The sequence below is a fragment of the Peromyscus eremicus genome, chromosome 8a (assembly GCF_949786415.1).
Source record: "Peromyscus eremicus chromosome 8a, PerEre_H2_v1, whole genome shotgun sequence".
Taxonomy (NCBI): domain Eukaryota; kingdom Metazoa; phylum Chordata; class Mammalia; order Rodentia; family Cricetidae; genus Peromyscus; species Peromyscus eremicus.
Genome location: NC_081423.1, coordinates 88,427,357 through 88,450,152, shown reverse-complemented (window position 1 = coordinate 88,450,152; position 22,796 = coordinate 88,427,357). Strand labels below are relative to the sequence as shown.

General features: G+C 46.4%; 1 protein-coding gene, 1 non-coding gene and 1 pseudogene across 6 annotated transcripts in view; 2 read left to right on the top strand and 1 right to left on the bottom strand.

The window, feature by feature from the left end:
- Positions 1-22,796, top strand: part of Tex2 (testis expressed 2) — a 122,318-nt gene that overhangs the window by 48,964 nt on the left and 50,558 nt on the right. For 3 of the 5 annotated variants that reach the window (XM_059271986.1, XM_059271985.1, XM_059271989.1), the window contains exon 2: positions 236-1,904. In XM_059271986.1, coding sequence (XP_059127969.1) covers positions 261-1,904 — 1,644 coding nt within the window. In that variant the 5' untranslated portion in view covers positions 236-260. The remainder of the gene's footprint in view (positions 1-235; positions 1,905-22,796) is intronic. The other 2 variants (XM_059271988.1, XM_059271987.1) reach the window with 1 other exon arrangement.
- Positions 18,152-18,492, top strand: LOC131917863 (small ribosomal subunit protein eS12-like; annotated as a pseudogene).
- On the bottom strand, positions 21,211-21,294 carry LOC131918137 (small nucleolar RNA snR60/Z15/Z230/Z193/J17). Its single transcript, XR_009380877.1, has one exon. It is a non-coding gene; the product is annotated as a small nucleolar RNA snR60/Z15/Z230/Z193/J17 (small nucleolar RNA).

The following is a 22,796-nucleotide window of genomic DNA, read 5'->3' as shown; positions in this document are numbered from 1 at the left end:
GTTTGGCATTTATAACGCTGGTGTGTGGTTTGCTCATAAAAGAGAATGCCTAGCTGGAATTTATCCGGTGAAAATTAAGCCATTGAACCTTCCAAAGCAAGAAACTATGGCCATCTGCCATGTAAAAACATTATCACCTCTAAGTTGAGCTTCGTCCGGGCTTGGATCTGCACGTGGCCCTGTCGCCTGTGGAGAAGGCACTCTTTAATGTCTGCTTTTTTGCTGTTTTTCACAGAGCCTGAGCCCTCACGAAGCCGGCAATGACAAGTCTGAATGGTCGCCATGCCGAGAAAACCATTGACATGCCAAAACCATCAGCCCCCAAAGTGCACGTGCAGAGGTCCGTGTCCCGAGATACCATCGCCATTCATTTCTCGGCATCCGGGGAGGAGGAGGAGGAAGAGGAGGAGGAGTTCAGGGGGTACCTGGAGGAGGGGCTAGATGACCAAAGCATTGTAACGGGCCTTGAAGCCAAGGAGGACCTGTATCTTGAAACCCAGGGTGGCCATGACCCTGTGGGCCCTGCTGCCACCACCATCCTGGCAGATGGACTGTCTGTATCCGAGACCCCTGCCATTTTGCCCGTCTCCGAGAACACTGTAAAGCTGCTGGAGTCCCCGGCTCCAGCAGTACAAGTATTAAGTACAGTGCCACTGGCTCTGTCCCCAGGGTCCTCTTCATCCGGGCCCTTAGCTAGCTCTCCCAGTGTGTCATCCCTTTCTGAACAGAAAACCAGTTCTTCGTCCCCATTGTCGTCCCCTTCCAAGTCTCCCGTCCTTTCGTCCAGTGCCTCGTCCTCTGCCCTTTCCAGTGCGAAGCCCTTCATGAGCCTGGTGAAGTCCCTGTCAACCGAGGTGGAGCCAAAAGAATCCCCCCATCCCCCACGGCACAGGCACTTGATGAAGACTCTGGTCAAGTCCCTGTCCACAGACACTTCTCGCCAGGAGTCGGATGCCGTGTCCTATAAGGCCCCTGACTCCAAACTCAATCTGCACCTGTTCAAACAGTTCACACAGCCACGGAACACGGGTGGAGACTCCAAGACTGCGCCTTCTTCCCCACTGACTTCTCCCTCTGACACTCGCTCCTTTTTTAAAGTGCCCGAAATGGAGGCGAAAATCGAAGACACTAAACGCCGCCTTTCCGAAGTCATCTATGAGCCCTTCCAGCTCCTCAGCAAAATCATCGGGGAGGAAAGTGGCAGCCACAGGCCCAAAGCCTTATCTTCAAGTGCTTCAGAACTCTCCAATCTGTCCAGCTTGAATGGGCACTTGGAAAGCAATAACAACTACAGCATCAAGGAGGAGGAGTGTGACTCCGAGGGAGAAGGCTACGGCAGTGACTCCAACGCCCCCAGGAGCGACCACCCGAAGCCCCCCGAGGACGCTGTGAAGGAAGTGGAGCCCAAGGGTTCCCAGGGGAGCGGTCTGAAGGATTTAGGCCTGAAGACAAGTTCTCTCGTTCTTGAGAAATGTTCTCTGTCTGCCTTAGTGAGCAAAGAGGACGAAGAGTTCTGTGAACTGTACACTGAGGACTTTGAGCTGGAGACTGAGGGCGAGGGGAGACTTGATAAGCCCCTAGATGTCCCCCTCAAGCCAGAGGTGCTTGCCGACGATGGCGTGGTTCTGGACAGCGAGGACGAAGCGGACTCGGCCACCCAGCTCCAGGAGTTACCAGTGAAGACGCTGGGCTTCTTTATAATGTGTGTCTATGCGTACCTCATCCTCCCCCTCCCCTACTACATGAGTGGACTCTTCCTGGGCATTGGCCTTGGATTCATGACTGCTGTTTGCATGATCTGGTTTTTTACACCACCAAGTGCTCATACATACCATAAGTCACATAAAACTCTGCGACACTGGAACACGAGATCCCTGGACATCAAAGAGCCTGAAATACTAAAGGTAAGCCTCTCCCCAGCCACTGGCAAGCACGCTAGCAATGAGTGAACTTAGTCTTTGAGCTGATGGCTAAAGGTGTATGCATCGGGGTGTGTTTAAGACTTTGGAGTCTCTCTGTTCTCCAGGAAACCACACTCCCCTGGAAGCCTTGTGCATCATGTTTACCTGTTTACCGGGTAGCTTTTTGAAGTTCTCCATGGCCCCAGAAAGCGACACTGCTATCTAGTTCCTACTTAGGTCTATCCTTCAGTTAGCCAGGCAACTTGCTACATTTTGAGGATCTGTCCTGGCTGAATGCTAGGATTCTATATTCTTATTTTTCAGACAGTCTCACTATGTAGCCCTGGCTGTCCTGGAATTTACTGTGTAGACCAGCAGTCCTTGAACTCATAGAGATCCATCTACCCTTGCCTCCTAACTGCTGGAATTAGAGGCATGCACTACCATGTTTGGCAGGATTTTATATATTTTTGAGATTCTGGCCTCAGGATCAATGCTTATGGAACTGCAGGAGAGGGCCAAGAGGAAAGAGACCAGGTCATGACCGTTGGTGACAGCTTGTCTATGCACTGAGAGAAGATAACCACTTTCTGTGCATGCTGTGTGTCAGGCTTTGGGTCTCCCTCCAGGGGTGGGTTTTCTGGGATAATCTTGGGGGTGCGGAATTTCTATTTATTTCTGTACATTTACTTATTTCTGGCTGTTGTGTATGCATCATAAAATTTGTAGCATAAAACTACAGTTGTTGCCTGGCATGGTGGTGGCACACATCTATAATCTCAGCATTTGGAAGGCAGGCACAGGAGGATCTCTGTAATTTGAGGCCAAGCCTTGGTCTGCAGAGTGAATTCCAGGCCATAACTCTATAGTAAGACCCTGTCTCAAACAAAACAATAGAACAGCAAAAAACCATTTGGGGCTGGAGAGACGTGGTTGAGAAGCAGGTGTTACTCCTGCAGAGTTGAGTTTGAGTCCCAGCACCCATGTCAGGCCAGTTCACAGCTGCCTTTAACTTCAGCTCCAGGGGATCCAAGGCTTTTGGCCTTGGCAAGCACCTGCACACACATGCATGTGTACATACCACACACACACAATATGTTAAACATTTAAAATCTAAAACAAGCTATAATTGTCATTTATATAGTTTCTGAGTTATTTATACACATACTTATATAAGGTGTAGAATCAGGAATGTTTAAAGGTCACTGCTATATACAAGTTGTCAAGGGCAACCACATCGATCTCCTGTTGACATTAGATGTTTCTAGTTTTACACACGATGAGACAGGGACTCTCTTTGTCCCAGGTTTTTGAGCCCAGTGTGACCCCTCACCCCCTTCCCATGGAACAGCTCTGCAGAAAGTTCATTCCCAGACTTTGCCTGAGAAGCCCTTGCCTCCCTTATAGGTCTTCAAGACGAATTCTGTTTTCTTGGAGCAGTTTTGAATCTTATTTTATTATAACCTGTAGCTCTTCAAGTTAGAAGCTTGTTTGGTCTCTGTTAAATTTCTAGATTTTTCTTCCCTTCTATCTAAATAATACTCTAGAAATGATAACACGATCTCTCTTTATTATAAAACGAAAAACAAAACAGAACACCTGGGGTAGGATGGGGACTCTTTCCAAGATTTTATTTGTTGTTTTCTGGTTTCTGTACCTTTCTTCCTTATCCAAGAGAAAGACACAGGGAACTCAAAGAAAAAAATTATTCTCTATCAAACCCATGTTGATTTGATGTATTATCCTAGGTTTTTTTTTTTTCAGTTCTGAAGTTTGTGTCTGCACCTCACACGCAGACCCACCCCCTGTTCCGTGTGATTTAATGCAACCATATATCTTGCAGCCTGACTCTTTTCTTCCTCCTGGCGGTTCGTTATGAGACAGTTTCTTTTTTTAAGGGGAGCTGGTGTTGGCTCTTGAGGATGTGACACCCTTTGCTTAGCGTGACTATGTGGAGTGGAGTGAAATGACTCACGCAAGGTGGCTCCACTCTTGGAAGGGTGATGCTATGACTACCTGATTTACACGTGCTCTAGGTGACTTAGTGCTAATTTTAGCAAAGAAAAATGGTGTTTGTTAGTCCCAGAGCCCCAGACTGACTGGAGCATTTGATTTCAACTGTTTGAGCATTGGTTCGTACTAGGAAAAATTTTATTATAATATAGTCAGTCTGGTGTTGATCCAGTCCCTGCTGTGGGTTGACAGTTTACCAACTACCCAGAGGGTGACGCTGCAGTGGTATTTAAATGTTACTACAGTTGGCTTGCTTTCGTCTAGTGAGTGAAACAGTAAAGGTAGGGTGCTAGGCGTGGGTGTGTTGTCTCATTCAGACTGTATCCCAGCTCTGCTCAGTTCGGGCCTGTGCTCATGAAGAAATGGAGGCACATCTGTGCAGTTGAGGTGTGTGTGTCAGTCTGTTTTCTGTTGCTAATTACATAGATTTGGTGGGACCCACCTGTCATTTCAGCATTTGGGAAGCGAATGATGCAGGATGCTTAGAAGTTTGAGGGAAGAGAAGTGGTTCTAGCCCAGAGTTATCGGGGAAAGGCCTTCTTCCTGGCAGCATGCTAGGCACATAGGGCATCATTGCTGGGTGACAGGGGCCACTGTGAGCATGTGTTCTGTCTTCCCTGTCTTCTTTCAGAACCACCAGATTTCAATCCCGAGCTCCCAGCCTGGTTGCTTTATCTCATCTCAGTCACCTTCCAAAGGTCCTACCTCCCAAACTCAAGGTCAGATCCAGTTCTCACCCTGCTGATATCTCACAATGGGTTTGGGTTGGGTTGAAATAATCTGAATAATTCTTTTCCACTTTGGGCCATAGCTTGCTTAGAATGGTTTCATTACTAATACGGGTAACTATATTGTAGCCTGAACTCTTGGGATGGTTTCATTACTAATACGGGTAACTGTATTGTAGCCTGAACTCTTGCTTGGTGTGCACTGCTGCTTTCAGGGACTGGCTGAACATGCTGTTTAGAAAAGGGGACGCTGGGAGCTGGCGAGATGGCTCAGCACCGGCTAGTCTTGCAGAGGACCCAGGTTCAGTTCCCAGACCTACATGGCAACTCACAGCCATCTGTAACTCCAGTCCCAGGGGATCCAGTGCCCTCTTCTGACATCTGAGGATACTAGGCATGTATGTGATGCACAGACATACATGCGGGCAAAATGCCTAAACACATAAATACAGTAAATGAATCCTTTAAAATCAAGTGTAGATGGCCTGGAGAGACGGCTCAGCAGTTAAGAGCACTGGCTGTTAATCCAAAGGACCTGGGTTCAATTCCCAGCATCCACATGGCAGCTCACAACTGTCTGTAACTCCAGTTCCAGGGTTTCTGACACCCTCACACAGACATACATGCAGGCAAAACACCAATGCACATAAAATAAAAATAAATAAATAAATAAATTAATTAATTAAAAATAATCACCTGTAGAGAAGTAACACTACTGTAGGTTAGAAGGGTGTTTGTTGTAGGCTATGGATTGCCAATGTAAATAACCCAGGAGCTTGGTTTTTCTGAGTGAGGTAATTTTTCCCCCTTGGGGATCATTTTTAAAGATAATGACATTTGAAGACACTTGTCAGCAGTGACAAAATTTCAGATGTGATAAGAAGCGTCCTAAGTCCAGCCTTGGCCATCCATGTTGTGTTTCTCACTAGACCTGTGTGCCCTACTCTCCAAATGAGTTAGGCTAATGCCACCGCAAAACATTGGGAGTTTGTCTCTCGAGCACACAGCCGAATATGGGTATTGTAGGTGGGTAAGTGGGTCCCCTATACTTGTCAGTTCAGGGGCCCTGGGCTTTTGCTGTCCTGTTCCTCTTCCTAGGGCTCAACCAGCTTTTTCTTAAAGGGTAGTAAGAAGTGTCTTTGACTGTGGGAGGAATAGTCTCACTGCACCAGAGGAACAGCCACAGATAGCAGAGTAATGAATTCATGTGGCTGTCTTCCGTTTGCCAAGCCCTGTCATAGGGTTAAGAGTTCTCTAATGCAGCCTTTTGGCAGAAAGGAAAAGCATGTCTACTTATGTATCTAGACCCAGAAGTGACGCCTCTCATCCGTTTGTACTCCACTGGGTGAACTTGCACAGGCCTCTAAAATGGAAATGCCCTGGCCAGGCAGCTTCCGGCTCACCCTGTGTAGGACTTCCTAGCTGTAGTCACGTGCTTATTGTCCGGCTTCCACGGAGCTCTGTGTGCTTCTCGATGGCTGTGTTCATCAGCCATGTGTATCCTCAGCACCCGCTGTGTGTTAGGCATGTGGTGAGAAATGTCCAGATGAATGCTTGGGTTCATGAGTGAGGAAGAAGTTCACCAGTGGGGCAGTATTAGTTACTCTTCCTGTCGCAGAGACTGAATATGTGACAGAGCAACCTAAGGGCCCACAGTTGTGGGGGTGCTGTCTGTCCATCATGGAGGGAGGTATAGTGACTGGTTTGGTCCATGGTGGTGGGAATGTGAGGCAGCTGATCACACAGCAGCACGTGGGAAACAGGACTCTCGCTAGAAGTGGGGCCAGGCTGTAACTCCAAGGCTGGCCCCAGAGGCCTACATCAGCCAGCTAAGCCCAAGTCCTCTTCTGCTTCCAGGTCTTTCTGTTCCTGTGACGTGATCCAGGAGCCAGGCTCTGGTTTCTTTATAAAACAGGCCTGTTGCCATGGTTTGGTTGTGGTTTGCTCCCACTGAAATGCAGGTTGAAATTTAATTTCCAGAGTAACTGTGTTGAGTGATAATTAGAAGTTGGGCATGCTGGCACATGCCTGTAATCCCAGCACTTGAAGCACTGTGGAGGTGTATACGCCAGAGGATTGAAAGTTCAAGGTCATCCTAGATACAGAAAATTTGAGGCCAGTTTAGAATTCAGGAGACCCTGTGGTCCATTCCTGTTACTCCATCACTTAGGAGGCAGAGAGGTAACAGCATCACAAGTTCAAGGCCAACTGGGGCTACACAGAGAGTTCTAGGCCAGCCTAGGCAAACAGCAGGACCTTGTCTCAAAAGGGAAGAAAAGTAATTGGCTCATGAGAGGTTCGTCTTCATGATGGGATGAATGCAGCCTCTATAAGAGTTGGTTAGTGGGTTGCTCTGCAGCCAGCCAACTACTTCCCTTTCCATCTCCTGGACAGGCATCTGTCTTCTTCATGAGCCTGCCCTCCCTCTCTACCTTACTCCTGGGTGGAGCAGCACACCCTTCCCAACCCCAGAAGCTGAATAGATGTGACACCATCTTGAACTTTACCTCTATTCTTTCTAAAGTACACTGATGTAGCCAGGCCTCATAGCACAGCCCTGTGATCTCAGCTGCGTAGGAGGTGGAGGTTAGAGGATCTAAGTTCAAGGCCTACCTGGGCTACAAAGTTAAGTTTGCGGTCAGCCTGGATAACTTAGTGAGAAAAAGACCTGGGGATTTGGCTCAGTGGTACCTGCATACCTGAAGGCCCTAGGTTCAACCCCCAATACTACTAAAGGAATTCAAACAATAAAATGAATAAATTGTGCAGATTGAATTTTTTTTTTTTTTTTTTTTTTTTTTTTGAGACAGGGTTTCTCTGTGTAGCTTTGCGCCTCTCCTGGAACTCACTTGGTATCCCAGGCTGGCCTTGAACTCACAGATATTCGCCTGGCTCTGCCTCCCGAGTGCTGGGATTAAAGGTGTGCGCCACCACCGCCCGGCTGAATATTTTGTTAATAGCAGCAGAATAGATATCTGTGAACCTGTGTCTGTGGTGAGTAGAAATACCTACTTCAGAATAGTTTGATTTGAGTTGTTAGTTAGCTGGTTTGAGTTTCCGTGTATCTGTTGCTATTAGTTTTTGTAGAGAATGAAGTGATGCAAATCTTGAGGGCAAGTATGGGAACTTTTAAAACCCTCCCCAGACTTCATAGTAGGCCGTAAGACCTGCTATTAAGATTTTCAATACAGATTTGAGCCCCTCAATAGTGATCCTGCACATTCCACACCCTGAGATTCCAGGGCTGTTTAACTTTTTGACATTGCAATATGACTTCGTCATTTACAGATGTGTTGGGCCACGATCATAGCTATCCTGGGATGCAGTGGCCTTTGGGCTATAGGTTGGACACATCTGTAAGCCCCCTTCATCTGTGAACTATGAACCGGTTGAACTGGAGCTGGATTGCTCGTGGAGTTTTTTTTTTAGCACTTGAGAGCCTGCGGCACGAGGATCACAAGTTCAGGTCCATCTTGGGCTACATAGGGATACCCTGTCTCAACAAAATCACACTAAACAGACTATTGAGGAGAACACATGACTTTAAGCTTCTGGGTCATGTAGGTTCTCACTGATAGGAAGTTCTTAGAGCCTTCGGAGGACAGAGTCTGGCTCCGTTACCGGCCCTGTGAATAACTTAAGGGACACAGTAGTTTCTCTTCTCTGTGAGTTCACAGGGCGAGAAGGAAAGGAAAGATGCTCTGTGCTTTCTCTGGGTACAATTTTCATTGCATCTATACTGTAGACATTTAGGTGCTGAAGGGCCAGTGAGGTGGGTTAGCAGTAAGAGCAAGCCAAACCTGACAACCTGGAACCCACATGGAGGGGGGAGAACTGGCCCCTGCAAGGTATCTTCCGCCTTCTTTGTATGCACCTGGTTGCCCCCCCACACACACACTTGTGCACACAATAAATAAACATGGTGCTGTAGCAGTGGTGAGGATGGGGTCACTAATCCAAAAGGCCAACCTGCAGCCAAGTGTTAGTTATTTTCAAAGACAACTGTGGCTATCTAGGGCACAGTACGCCACCGTTTCCTGCTAGCCCAACTGATCATCAGTCATACTGACTGGCGCACAAGCAGAAAGGGCCTCTGTGTGACCCGTGAACTGTCTGTCACAAAGGCTCTGGAAGAACTCCCAGGAGCAGAGCATGCTTATTTTAAGGTGTGGGAGTTCAGACAAATGAGAAGCAGCAGTAGGAGCAGGACCTGCCTTGGGCACCCAGCCCAGGGACGCAGAAGCGTGACGACGGCAGCTACCAGACTTGAAGCCTGGTGGGCTGGGTAAGGTAGCTCAAGGCAGCCTCTTGTGTGCCACAGGCTCAAGAATGTCACACTATGGATCCTGTCTTTCTCATATGCTTCTGGAGTTGATATTTCGGGTGCCCAGCTAGAAGTCCTGGGCTGAAAGCCCTAGAAAGGAGTATGTCAGGTCCTGGAGGTTTAGGCTGGTAGTTAGCCATTGCCCTTAGGATGACTACTGTGCGTTCCCAGCCAGATTGGATGGGCTTCCTCGGAGCATGTCCTGTCACTTGGCCAGGAGTGTGTTTCATCCAGGGTCTCTCTTACATGCCAACTTTCCCACTTGTTTATAATGAGAAACTTCCCAAGATTCCATACGGTTCTTGGATTTATGCTGGAGTGTGACTCAGATGCAGTTTTGAATTATATTTATGAGCAAGTTCTTATCTGACATATAAATTACCAACATCCAGAGCAGTAGGATGTCGGTTCCCAGAGTAAGAACTGTCTAGAGGGTTGGCTAAAATTACATTTATGCCTTTGCAGAGACTAATAAAAATGAATTTTGGAAAACCTTTGTTTGTCAGCGTTAGATATAATAAGAGGGACAGGTTGTTTTTTAATAATTAGGTTCTCTAAAATACAGGCTTTGGTTTTGACATATAAAAAAGTAATTTTGAGCCATGTACAATGGTTCATGCCTGTAATCCCAAAATGGCGAGAGGCAGGCAGATGAGGAGTCCAGGGCCAGCTTTAGCTACATAGCAAGTTCAAAGCCAGCCTGGACGACATTAGACCCTGTCTCAAAAACAAAAATCAAATCACAACAGCAAACATCAAGAGTAATTTTGGGGCCAGACCTGGTGACGTCAGCACTTGGAAGACTGAGGGAGGAAGTTCTTGAGCTGGAAGCCAAGTTGGTCTCAAAAACCCGAAAGCTGGGGCTGGAGAGATGCCTCAGAGGTTAAGAGCACTGCTTGCTCTTCCAAAGGTCATGAGTTCAATTCCCAGCAACCACATGGTGGCTCACAACCATCTGTAGTGAGATCTGGCGCCCTCTTCTGGCCTGCAGGGATACATGCAGACAGAACACTGTACACATAATAAATAAATAAAATATTAAAAAAAAAAAAAAAACCCGAAAGCTGAGACTGGAGCGAGGCTCAGTGGTTACGAGCTCTTGCTGCTCCTCCGAAGGACCTGAGTTCCATTCCTAGCTTCTGTGTTGGGTGACTCCCAGCAGCCTGTAACTCCAACTCCAAGAGATCTGATAACACTTTTTTGACCTCTGGGCACCTGGACACACACATAGCATAGATTAGCGTGTGTGTGCACACTCACATACTCACACACATGTATCTTGGTGAGGTTTCTTGTTGTTGTTTATTTTGAGACGGGGTCTCACTATGTAACCCTGGCCTGAGCTATGTAGACTAGCTCAAACTCAGATCTTCTTGCCTCTGCTTCCTAGGGAAAGAAAAGAAATCTTTTTTTTTTTTTTTTATTTTTCCGAGACAGGGTTTCTCTGTGTAGCTTTGCGCCTTTCCTGGAACTCACTTGGTAGCCCAGGCTGGCCTCGAACTCACAGAGATCCGCCTGGCTCTGCCTCCCGAGTGCTGGGATTAAAGGCGTGCGCCACCACCGCCCGGCAGAAAAGAAATCTTAAAAAAGTCAATAACAAGGGGCTGGGCACTTAGCTCAGTGGTAGAGTGCTTGTTGGCCCTAGGGTCAGTCCTCAGCTCCAGGGGCGGGGATGGGGAGGAAGCCAGAAGGACAGCGCAGTGGTAGAGCACTTGCCTTGCCTAGCATGTGTTCAGGCCCTAGTCTGCCTCCATTCCCAAATTAATTTTGTAGGAAAGAATGTAGAGAAGAATCTCTAACTTGTAACTTCAAGTTCATGGTTTTGTTTTTTTGTTTTTTTGTTTTTGTTTTTTTTTTAATTTTAAGAAATTAGAGAGGGTTGGAGAGATGGATCAGCGATTAAGAGCACTGGCTGCAGAGGTCCTGGGTTCAATTCCCAGCAACCATATGGTGGCTCACAACCATCCGTAATGAGATCTGGTGCCCTCTTCTGGCGTGCAGGCAGACATACAGGCAGAACACTGTATACATAAAGAAATTAAAATAAGCCGGGCGGTGGTGGCGCACGCCTTTAATCCCAGCACTCGGGAGGCAGAGCCAGGCGGGATCTCTGTGAGTTCGAGGCCAGCCTGGGCTACCAAGTGAGTTCCAGGAGAGGCACAAAGCTACACAGAGAAACCCTGTCTCGAAAAACCAAAAAAAAAAAAAAAAAAAAAAAAAAGAAATAAGCAAACCATTAGGAGAGAGTGGCCTTGTCTTGTGCAGCAGCAGGGGTCAGGTTGCTTTTTGATGGTGAGTAATTGTAAACTATAGAAGCATTTTCTGCTCTGCTCCTGTAATGGGTCACTTGAGTTTTTATGTGTGGCTTTTATAAATACAGCTATTTTCCTAGTGCACCTTGTTCAGGCTCTGGAGAGATGGCTAAGGGGTTAAAAAGCCCTACTGCTCTTGCGAAAGACCTGAGTTCCATTCCTAACTTCTGTGTTGGGTGACTCCCAGCAGCCTGTAACTCCAGTTCCAGGGAATCTGATGCCCTCTTCTGGCCTCCACAAGCACCTGCACTCCAGTGCGAACACCCCCCCACTGCAAACATGGTTAAAAAGAATTCAGTGCAGGTGCCTCACATGCAAGCATGCACCTCGTGCTTTTTGTTTGTTTTGTTTTGTTTTCAAAACAGGTCTTCTCTGTGTAGCCCTGGCTGTCCTGGAACTCATTCTGTAGACCAGGCTGGCCTCAAACTCATATTTGCCTGCCTTTGCCTCTCAAGTGCTGGGATTAAAGACATGCGCCACCACCACCCAGCTGCACTTTGTGGTTTTTTATTTTTATTTGTTTGTTTGTTGTTGTTGTTGTTTTTTGAGACAGGGTTTCTCTGTGTAGCTTTGGAGTCTGTCCTGGAACTCACTTTGTAGACCAGGCTTGCCTTGAACTCACAACAGAGATACGCCTGCCCCTGCCTCCAAGTGCTGGGATTAAAGGAGTGCGCCACCACCACCGCCTGGCTATGCACCTTGTGTTTTAAGGGTGGTTAAAAGTAACTGTGAGAAGTATTCCTGAATTCCACAGGCACAATATGGTTAATGATGATAGATGGTCCCAGAACTTGTTTTTGGACTTTAAAAAAACTTTTTATTATAAAATTTTTTTAAAGCATATACATAAGTAAGGAGACATTATTATAATGGTCCCCTCCCATGTATCCAGTACCATTTGCAATAACACTTAGCCAATTTTTTTTTCCTTCCTTCCCTTCCTCCCTCCCTTCCAGCAGAGTCCATCTTGATTGGTCTTGAACTCACTATGTAGACCAGGCTGACCTGTCCTCGAATTCACATAGATCTCCCTGCTTCTGTCTTCGGAGTGCTGGGATTAAAGGTGTGCACTACCACACCCAGACTTTTGCCAATTTTTAGCTCACTAATTTACTCTGTGACTGGCTATTATTCTGGTCCACCTATGCATAAACACACAGCATCCTCAAATGCTTGGATTCTGGGCGGTTATCCTAGGATCATCCCTTTGGTTTTGTCCTGGGTCTCATCCATGGAGTAAAGAAAGGCTGTGAGTGTGATGGGCTAAAGACTTCTCAAACTGTGTTTGTGTTTTTGTTTTTAGAATAGTAAGACATTAACTGAAAAATTCCACCTATGTTGTCACCTCCAAGTTTATATTTGATGTGTAAGAAAAGTATAAGCTGAGCGTGGTGTTAGAGCTTGGAATTTTAGCATGTGGGAAGCTGAGGCAGGAGGATGACAAGTTCAAGCCAAGCCAAGAATACGTAGTTGCAGCCGGATGGTGGTGGCGCACACCTTTAATCCCAGCACTCGGGAGGCAGAGGCAGGTGGATCTCTGTGAGTTTGAGGCCAGCCTAGGTTACAGAGTGAGATCCAGGACAGGCTCCAAAACTACACAGAGAAACCCTGTCTTGAAAAACTAAAAAACAAAAACAAACAAACAAAAAAACCCATAGTTGCAGGCCAGCCTGGGCTAAGAGTGACCCCGTCTAAAGCAAGCCCTGTCCTCTTTCTTTCTGAAGAAAGGTACAAAATCCTCTGAAGACTGATCTTATGGTAGAGTCATTAGCCTCCAGGATGAGTTTGCCCTTACCCAAAGTGGTTCCAGGGCATGTGTGTGTAAGTGTTGTGTGTGTTAAGAGTGTGTGTGTGGTGTGTTGAATGTGTGTTGAGTATGTGTGTTGTGTGTGTTTTGAGTGTGTATTGGATGTGTGTTGAGGGTATGTGTGTGTTTACCCTGTGTGTGTGTGTGTGTTGGATATGTGTTCAGTGTGTGAGTGTTGTGTGTTGAGTGTATGTGCATATGTGTGCGCACACACGTGCAGGTGTGTGTGGTGGTGGAGCCCAGGCCAGTGTTCCTAACTCGTCACTTTGTTTCTCAGATTCTCTCAGTGGTACACAATGGGTTGCTGATGACGTTATCAAGAAGAAAATATTAGTTTTTTGTTTTTATCTGTATTTTTGCTCTTTCTAGGTAAAAAAGTGACTAAGCTTTGTGATAGTTGACACATGGATGGTCATATATTTACCTTTGTCCATAAACATCAGAAATTATCTATTTGAACTTGAAATACACGTCTGTATCCATTATCATCACTAACAGGAAGCTTTACTCTGAGAATATGTATGGTGCCTTCAGCTGTCAGCTAAAGACAGTGTGAGGAGGGGCTGGGGAGACCGCTCAGTCCATAAAGCTCCTACCACACAAGCCTGATGACCTCAGAGCCGAAGAACCCAGGAAAAGGTGCAAGGAGAGAATTGACTCCACAGAAACACACACACACACACACACACACACACACACACACACACACAGAAAAATAAAACAAAAAGTTTAAAAGGTGGCATGACAGTATAGTAAAAAATTGACAAAAAGGCGGATTTTGTCCACTTGCTCTGCTTCTCTTGTTTATTGTATATGACTTATAAGTGAAGGTAAATATTGTTGGTTCATATTCAGAAATTGCTTGACTGATAGGACCTGCGATCTGGAAAGCTGGAGGCTGCTCTCTGATTTGTTTGCTGATCTATTATTAACAAGCCCGTGTTGAAATTATATGAGCTGATGTTTATTATGTATGAACATAAATAGGACCTTGGTTATCTCAGTGGTTCATCTGAGATCATTTAATTTGTCTGCCTAATCTGAGTGCTTCTTATCTCCTGTTCTGTTACATTCCGCCAGTGCACTATAATTTAAATGCATTACAATTAAAAACTCACCTGAGCTTGGGAGATGTTCCTGTGCAGGCTAGAAAGGCTCAGATAAAGGCCGTGTCCCACAGTTTGTGGCTTAGCCTTGACGCCAGTGATTCCAGTGGTGGGCTGTGAAGGTGACCTTGAAGCAGTCGTTTGGAGGATGTGGACAGTATTGATGCTGGCGTTGCCGCCGCTAATGGACTCCCCCTCCTCTTTCTCTGGTGTCTTTGAGTAGTGTGTGTTTTAAATATTGGCTGTCTGCTTGGGGCTGTCATTCAGTGCATGAATTTTGTGTCTGCAGGTTTGCTTTATCTTTCTTGGGTAAAATTAAAATTGTACCAAAGTTCTAAAGTGTGGATCAGACTCTTTGTTCCCTATTCTCCAACCTAGGATCTCTGGTGCTGTTTTAATAGGTAACTCTGGTTGCCAGGCATCAATATGTCAAAAGGGGGCTATCTCCAATTAGTAGAGTCACGCTTGTCTTTCATTTGTGGGGCAAAAGGAATTTGGTCACCTGTACGTACATTTCAGAGGTGAGTGTCTGCAGTGATGGCCTCAGGTCCTGGCTTCAGCCTCCTTTCTCTGAGGCTTCTTTTTGATAGAGGAAGGGATGAGCAGGGATGAGTGACAGGCAAGTCCACGTGCCTGCATAGCCACAGGATAAAAACATGCTGCAGTGTACTGGTGTCAGCCCAGACACCACACAGAGGACTCTCTGCTTCCTGGGGCCAGAGGATCAGTGCTTTCCTCTGGTCAGCTCAGCATCCAGCTGAGCACGGGAGCACTGGCCTTGAACTCCTCCTCCCTGACACTGTGATTGAGAGTGAGCACAATGGTAGCTCCTCCAGACTTTATTATTTTGCAAAAGGTTAATTGTAGCTTTTAATCTTCCTGGGATTAAATGGGCCCTTTATAGATTGTGGTTTGTACTGCCAGCCAAGTTCTCTTCTGAGTCCAGCAGAGAATTGAAGAGAAACCCCTGACCTTTTCTAAACGCCATCACAGGACCAGACTGTAGGCCAGACAGCTGCAGCCCGCTGACTAGGCTGTTGTTCCAGCGCATGCACTGTCTCCATTAGAACGGTTCCAGGTTCAGAAAGAAACGAAGCTTGTCTGACATTTCAGCAGTGTGAGTAGAGAGATGACAGCTCTTGGAGTGAGATGCCAGCTGTGTGTCACAACTCTTTATCCCCGCTCCCATGCCGCGTGACAGAATGAAGCTGGAGAAATACCTCACTTGGTAAATTTGGGGTTAAGAATGTTCGAACAGGTGAGCAGGGGTCAGCGGGTTTGCGTGGGGGACAGAGTGGGGTCCTGTGCTGCTCTCGAGGTTGTATAGCTGACTGTTATGTCTAGAAATCTAACATGCAGCCGAATCCAGGGAATTAGTCAAGCCCCGGGAGAATTTTGGCCGGCTGATGATAGGAAAAGGTGATTAGGTTTGTGTTGGGAAATTGAGTTTTGCAAAGGAGATCTGGTTTGAAGTGTTAGGGTGTCACAGGGCCAGACTCTAGGGGCGCTCAGAGCAGAGTTGAATCTGGTCAGCATCTTGACCTGAGCAAGGCCAGTGCACTCCCAGGTCGCCTGTCTAGTGTGGCTCCGGCAGCAGTTCCTGTCGCTCTGGGCTCCTGTTTTCTCACTCCATGGAGCTTTATGCAGTTCCCTGTTGATTCTTCCCCTTGAGGACAGTGACCAAGTAGTTTCTCAGCATGTTCCTTTGTGTGTCTCCAGGCATGCAGCGGACACTGTACTGTGGGGCTGGTGTGGGAGGGGGCACTCCAGCCTTTCTGCCTGTGAGTTCTAAGGATTTCATTTAATCCTCGTAACTGCTTTCTGAATCAGGCAGGCTTCCTTCATATGGTCAGTCAGGAGGCATTAGCTAGTACTGAGATGCGCCTTGCTCTCCCTGCTCTGTGGAGTTTACAGCTCAGTTAACTAAAGCAATCAGTTAACAGGTCCGGTGAGGACAGAGAGTAGCAGAGAAGGACAGCTTCCTGGGAGAGGTGTCATCTTTGCTGTGACCTGAAGGGTGACAAGGCACTGCCCAGACTATATAGCCGTGTCATGGGGCCATGATGGGAGGCCACACCTCAGTCAGATAGACCTGAGGCCAAGTCCCAGCTGTCCCAGTCTCGATCAAGAGGCAGATCACTTACTGTAGTGAGCTTTGTTGTGTGTATGATTGTAGGAAATTGACAAAAACACATGCCCAAAAGATAATGCACGTGAAGTTCCTGGGACACGCTATGAGCCTAGAAATATTTTGTGAATATTTATTAATATTTTCAAAATCGTGCTTAAGATTTGTTCATTTTTATTGTGTGAATTCTGCTCCCAAAAGTACTGTCAGCATGGAGAAATGTTGTGGTTTACACATAGACTGTGAGTTGGAGTGAGGAAGATGGAGAGGGAGGCTGAGCCCTCTTACAGGATGGATCCTTGGGTCTGAGGACTGAGCAGCACCCACATTGTACTGGCAGGCCTTGGAGGCAGGGTTGGACCCTGAGCTGTTCCTGGACACTGCGGAAGTCTTGCTAGCAGTGTGTGGGTGGTCAGGGCGTTTTATCAGCAGTCTTTCACAAATCAAATGTGAGCATGATAGGGTCTCCTAAAGCTAACACATGATTACCCACAGTACACATGCTGTCCGAATCCTGAGCATGGGTGGTGTGTGTTTGTGTTTGGCAGCCATGGACTTTAGCCTGGATCTGGTGAGCAGGATTAAAGGAACATGACATTTCAGGAAGGAGGAAGTCTAAAGATGAAAGGGAGGGAAAAAGAAACCACAGCAGCCGGGCATCTGAGGGTGGGAGGAACGCTGGCCTGGGTTGTACTGGGCGGTCACTGAAGCAGGTGGGGGAGTTGGGGGGTAGGCATGGCCTGGGCTCTCTGCTGGCCTCCACCTCAACACTGCAGTGCTCAGCGGGTAAGGCTCCATGGTTTTGATCAGTGTAGTTAGGGCCCCCAACTCCCTTCCTTCCCGTTCCTCCTGATCAGGTTGTCCTGATATGTGGCAAAGAGGGTGACCTGTATCTGTCAGAGCTATCAGCAGAGGATAACTACATCCTGCTGAGTGGAGCCAGAGCTTGGGAGCGGCCTGCTCTTCAGGCTCCTGAGCTGAGTGCCTGCTCTATGACAAACCAGCTTCGGGAGGCGTGGTGGGGAAGGTTGCCTTTGTTCACCAGTTACAGGAATTGACCTGGCAACAGAACCGTTCTGCAGCACCTTAGAGGGCACAGGCAGTAGGCCTGACCTGTGAACAGAGGTGGTGCTAAGCCCAGCTTTCACACCTGTGGTCTCTTATCTTATTTTCCCAACCTGAAAAGCAAAGAAATAAGGTAAAAACTCATAGAAGTTTCTGCATAGATAAGTTCGTGTTTGAAGAGAGGATATATTGGAGAAAACTCAATGTCAGCCGCTGGCGTTGTCTTTTAAGAGTCATAGAACTGTTGTGGATAATCTGAGCCCAGCAGTGCATGCTCTAATCTCAGAACTTGACCGTGCAGGTCTGTAAATGCTGGGTTCTTCCCAGCACTAGAGAAGTTGAGATTAGAAGAGCTGGAGTTTGAGGCCAGCCTGGTGTACATAATAAGAACCCCGTCTCAAGAAACTAAAGAAAGAAGGAACTGTCACTAAAATAGAAATATCCTGGCACATAAAACCTAACAAGTGTTTAAAAAATAAAGTTACGCTGTTGCTGGTCATGATAACATGCCTTTGATCCGAGCACTCAGGAGGCAGAGACAGGCAATCTCTGAGTTAGAGGCCAGCCTGGTCAACAGAGCAAGTTCTAGGACAGCCAGAGCTAAACAGTGAAACCTTGTCTCAACCCCCCCCCCCCAACCCCCAGAAAAAAGAAATTAAGAAAGAAATTACTTTTCCCCTGCCCTGAGTTTGAAGATGTACTAGTGTGTGTCCCAAGACTGAGCCTCACCTGTAACCCACTATCGTGGCTGAGCGAGACCCGCTGCTGGAGCTGTAATGGACATTAGTTCTGCTTAAGAAGAGGTCTTGAAGACCACTCTCATCCATGATGCCTGAGCACATGGAATTCATGAAGCCGCCACAGCCTTAAATAAGCTCCAAGCCCATCTGTGAGTTTGCATCCAATTGTGATAAGCCTCTGGTAAGTTGGTGGAAGCCAAGGCAACTTAGCACCAAGTCAACCTGATTAGGGTCGGTGACAACAGGAAACTAGGAATGAGAAGGCACACCCTATAATGGCTGGCTGCAGTTAGATGGTGGTTAAGGACTATGGCAAAGAGTCTCAGGCTAAGGATGTCATCAAAAAGTACTTCAGATGAAAGAAGTGAACAAAATTTTGTCTCACTAACAAAGGAGAAATTATAGAGAGAACGTTCTCTGACCATAATGTAGTTAAACTGGAAGTCAGGAACAGAAAAGTATCTTTACAATTCCCAAATGCTTGAAAATTAAACAACATACTTGTAAATAGCATGTGGAAGGGAAATTAGAGGATATTTCCATTTAATGAGATAAAGCACGCAGCATGGAACGTGTTTCAGTGGCTGTGGATTTAGAAGGATACGTAGCAGCAGTAAAGTTTATGTTCAAACAGAAACAGTTGAGGGAAGTACAAATTACTGCCAGGACTGAAAGAAGGGAGTCACCACAGACTCTAGACATTGAAGGGATCAGAGAGGGACACGAACTCTCACCGTGCAAGCATGGCCTTGATTCTCCAGCCTCCGCATGCAAAAGCAAGGTGTGGTTGCCAGCCTGGCCCCAGGGTGGGTGAGAGACCCTGTCTCAAGAGAATAAGGCAGGGAGTGACAGAGCAGGACACCTGGCATCTTCTGATACTTATACGACTCAGTAACCTAACCTGGCCTCCACTCTGGGCACGGGCAAACCACCCACACATACACAGTGAAATATCACATTATGGCCAGAAGTTGGGGACTTAGCAGGAATAAATTCTTTGAAACACACCTTGGCTTAATAGTTCATAAGGACAAATGAAGGCAGGCCTGGTGGCACATTCCTATAATCCCTGTATTTAGGAGGCTGAGGCAGGAAAATCACAAGTGCAAGATGAGTCTTTATTTAAAAAAACAACAGCAACAGAAAAAAAAATCACTTGACTAGTTCATTAGAAGTTAAAGAAATTGAATGAATTCATGGTTTAAAACTTTCCTACAAAGTTCATTTGCAAAATTTCTCAAATAGAAGAAATAATGTGAGTTCTACACACAAATGTCCAGAAAAGAGGAATGGATTTCACATGAGTTTAGTTGCCCTTGGAGGTCAGAAGAAGGCACTGGATCCCTGGAGCTAGAATTATAGGCAGTTGTGAGCCACCCGATGTCAGTGCTGGGAACTGAACTCAGGTCCTCTCCAAGAGGATCGAATGCTCTAATCACGGAGCCATCTCTGTAGCCTCAAAGCTTTACTTTCCCCTATGTGTATATGGGTGTGAATTTGGGTAGGTGCGCTTGCATACAGATGCCTTTGGAAGACAGAGCATTGAATTCGCTGGAACTGAAGCTGCTGGTGATTATGAGCACATATGTAGGTGCTGGTACCTGAATTCAGGTCCTCGGATGAACACCAGCTCGCTAATGACTGAGCCATCTTTCCAGCCCAGCCTAATTCATGATGCTTACTAACACTAAAGGTATTGCATGCAAACTAGATTCTTTAGAAAACAGTAGCAAATCAAATTGAACAATGTGGATAAAGGATAACGGGTTCAGGGTAAACCTTTAGTGGTAGAGTACTTGTTCAGCATGTTCAAAGCTCTGCATCCTGTCCCCAGCAAAACACACACACATGATTGAGAAAAGTGGCTGGTAGGAGGGGGTACAGATCCTTGATTTGTACTGTCCCCTGGTTTCTGTCATGTAAGAATTTCCGCCATGACCAGGTTCAGACTCCCAGGGTGAAGTCACTGAACCTGGAGTTGGAAATATATAGACCCTGGCTCTCAGGAACTGAGATGATTCAGTTCCAACACATAATGACCAGTATTGTCACTAATCCCAACAATGCAAGATGGAGTTAACGTTTAGTCAGAATTCATTAAAACAAGGAATGCAGCTCAGCACAATAACAAACTAAAGAAGACATTGGTCACAGCGGCGCATGCCAGTAATGCCAGTTCTAGAGGCAGAAGTAGGAGGATCTCTGCAAGTTTGGCACTGGCCTGACCGACATAGTGAGACCCATGTTTAAAAGAGGGGTAGGGGGTGGGGGAGATGGCTCAGTAAGTGGAATATTTGTAGCACAGGCGTGAGGGTGTCAGAGTTACACTCAGACCTGGGGCCAGAGGCAGACGGATCCCAGGTGTCTTGGGGCAGCTGTTCTAGCTGAACAACAGATGCCAGGTTCAGTGAGAGACCCTGTCTCAAAAATAAGGTGAAGAAGTAGCTGAGGAGCGCAGCCTGATCTCACACATACACACACACCCCCACCCACCCCCACACACAATACCAAGAAAGGAAAAGACACAACTTGGTAATATTTGTTTTTTTCTGTTTAAGCATTTATTTTAAAGGTAAGTTAATTTTTATGATGGTAAAATAGCCGATGTGTAGTCTCCTATCCAGCTGTCATCCAGCCACCTCTGAAGCAGTAAGGTGCTTTGCATGTCCACTGCTGCCGCAGGAGCCCTGGAAATTCAGAGTCTGTTTGAAGATACAGAAAGTTTCACTAGCCTAGATATTCTTTGTCACTTCTTTTACCAATTCAGTATGTTTTACACTTTTCTTTGGGTATTGAATTCTAAACACTGTAGTCTAGATGGACCTTCAACTCAAGCAATTTTCTTGCCTCAAGAGGCCCGAGCCTGAGATAAGGTAGTTGCAACTACTAGACCTAGGAAAGTATACTCTTGCGTGTTGAGAACAATAAACATTGCCCTTCTGGGAGGAGTAAATCAGGGCAGAGCACATGAAACTTTGACGTTAAGCCTTGGCCTCAGTCACAAGCACTCAGATTCCGTCCAGTACTCCCAATACTGATATTGGGAAGACGGTTCTTTTCAAGGGTTTATGGTAAACTCTCACAGCCAGATACATCAGATGGGAGTGAAAGACTTCGGATTGTTCATCAGAGCTTAAATCTGCTGAACTAGGATTTCACCATAGTATCCAAGCAATGTAACTTAAGAATGCTTTACACTTCACACAGTTATTTCCACCCCAGCTGATGCTCTGTGTTGGGGATTGCCTGTCCCCGGATCATTGCTGGCTCATTTGCAGATGCTGGACCATCCCTCCCCATGAGCACTGCTTGCTCACACAGTGCTTAGGAGTAAATGCTGCTTGTGGCCAGTAACTCAGAGAGAGGAGAGTGAAATTCTCCCAGCTAATGCAGAACAAGTCTTCTGAGTTGTGTAAATCTGTGTAACTGGTTCATAAGTTTTACCCCCACACAGTTAAGTGTGTTTGGTGCCTTGTACTGGAGCTGCCTTTTCATGATGGCGCCTCTTACTCATATTCTAGTAGGCAAATGGGATAAAGACCCAATTCTCCACTCTTTGGTGGCTACTTTTTGGCCAACAAGCCTATCTTTTTTCTTTTTTAGTTCCTAACTTTTTCCTAGGTGCTGGGGTAGAACCAGGGCCTTGTGCATGGTGGACAAGAGCTCTACCACTGAGCTACCTCCCAGCCACTGACTCCTTTAAAATCTTTGTATCGACTGCTGGGGCTGGAGAGATGGCTCAGTGGTTAAGAGCACTTGTTTTTGTGAAGGACTTGATTTGGTTCCCAGTACCCACAAGGGAGTTCACAACCTTTTTTGTGCCCCCTTTTTGGACACCAGACATGCAAGTGATACACATGCTTGCATGCAGGCAAAACACTCATACACATAAAAATAAACAAATCCTAAAAGAAAAACTTTTAAAAAAATCTTTGTAATCAATCCTAGCATTTTACTTGACGTGTAGGTTCGGTGCACATTATGATGATGGGTGGACAAATGGAGGGGTTCTCAGGAGTCCTCATTCTCTGAGGTTTTCGGGTCAACACTGGTGAGAGACTCACATGTTTATGAAACGGCAGTCCCAAATCTAGATGTTGTAAGTACTTGTCTGCCCACTCAAATGTTTACCAATGGAACGGCAGTCCCAATTCTAGATGTTGTAAGTACTTGTCTGCCCATTACAGAGTGAGCCAGAAGACATCATTTAGCATTCTATGGAGCTTCTGAGAGGTCTCAGTGAGTCACAAAACGGGAAAAATGCCTTCTGGCAGGCCCAGTGTTACATGATAATACTGATGACAGTTATGAACATTAGTACAGTCTGTCTGCCCTTCTGCTGTTAGTATCATACAAAACGATGGGTTTCCTTGCTTTCATGTGCATATGTGATGTACCTAGCTTATATTTTATGTTTTTTGTGTCCTGTTTGTTTGTGCAACTTCAGTATGTACAAATGTTGAGATCCATGTGTAAAACTGGGCCTGGTGGTACAGGCCTGTAACCCCCATTACTCAGGCCAAGGCTAGAGGATCAGAAGTTCAAGGTTCGCCTGAGCAACCTAGTGAGACTTTGTCTCAAAAAAGGGAGGGTGGGGGGCTGCTGGAGAATTGGCTTAGTGGTGAAGTTGCTGTTCCTCCAGCACCAATATCATGCCTTCTACAACTTTCTG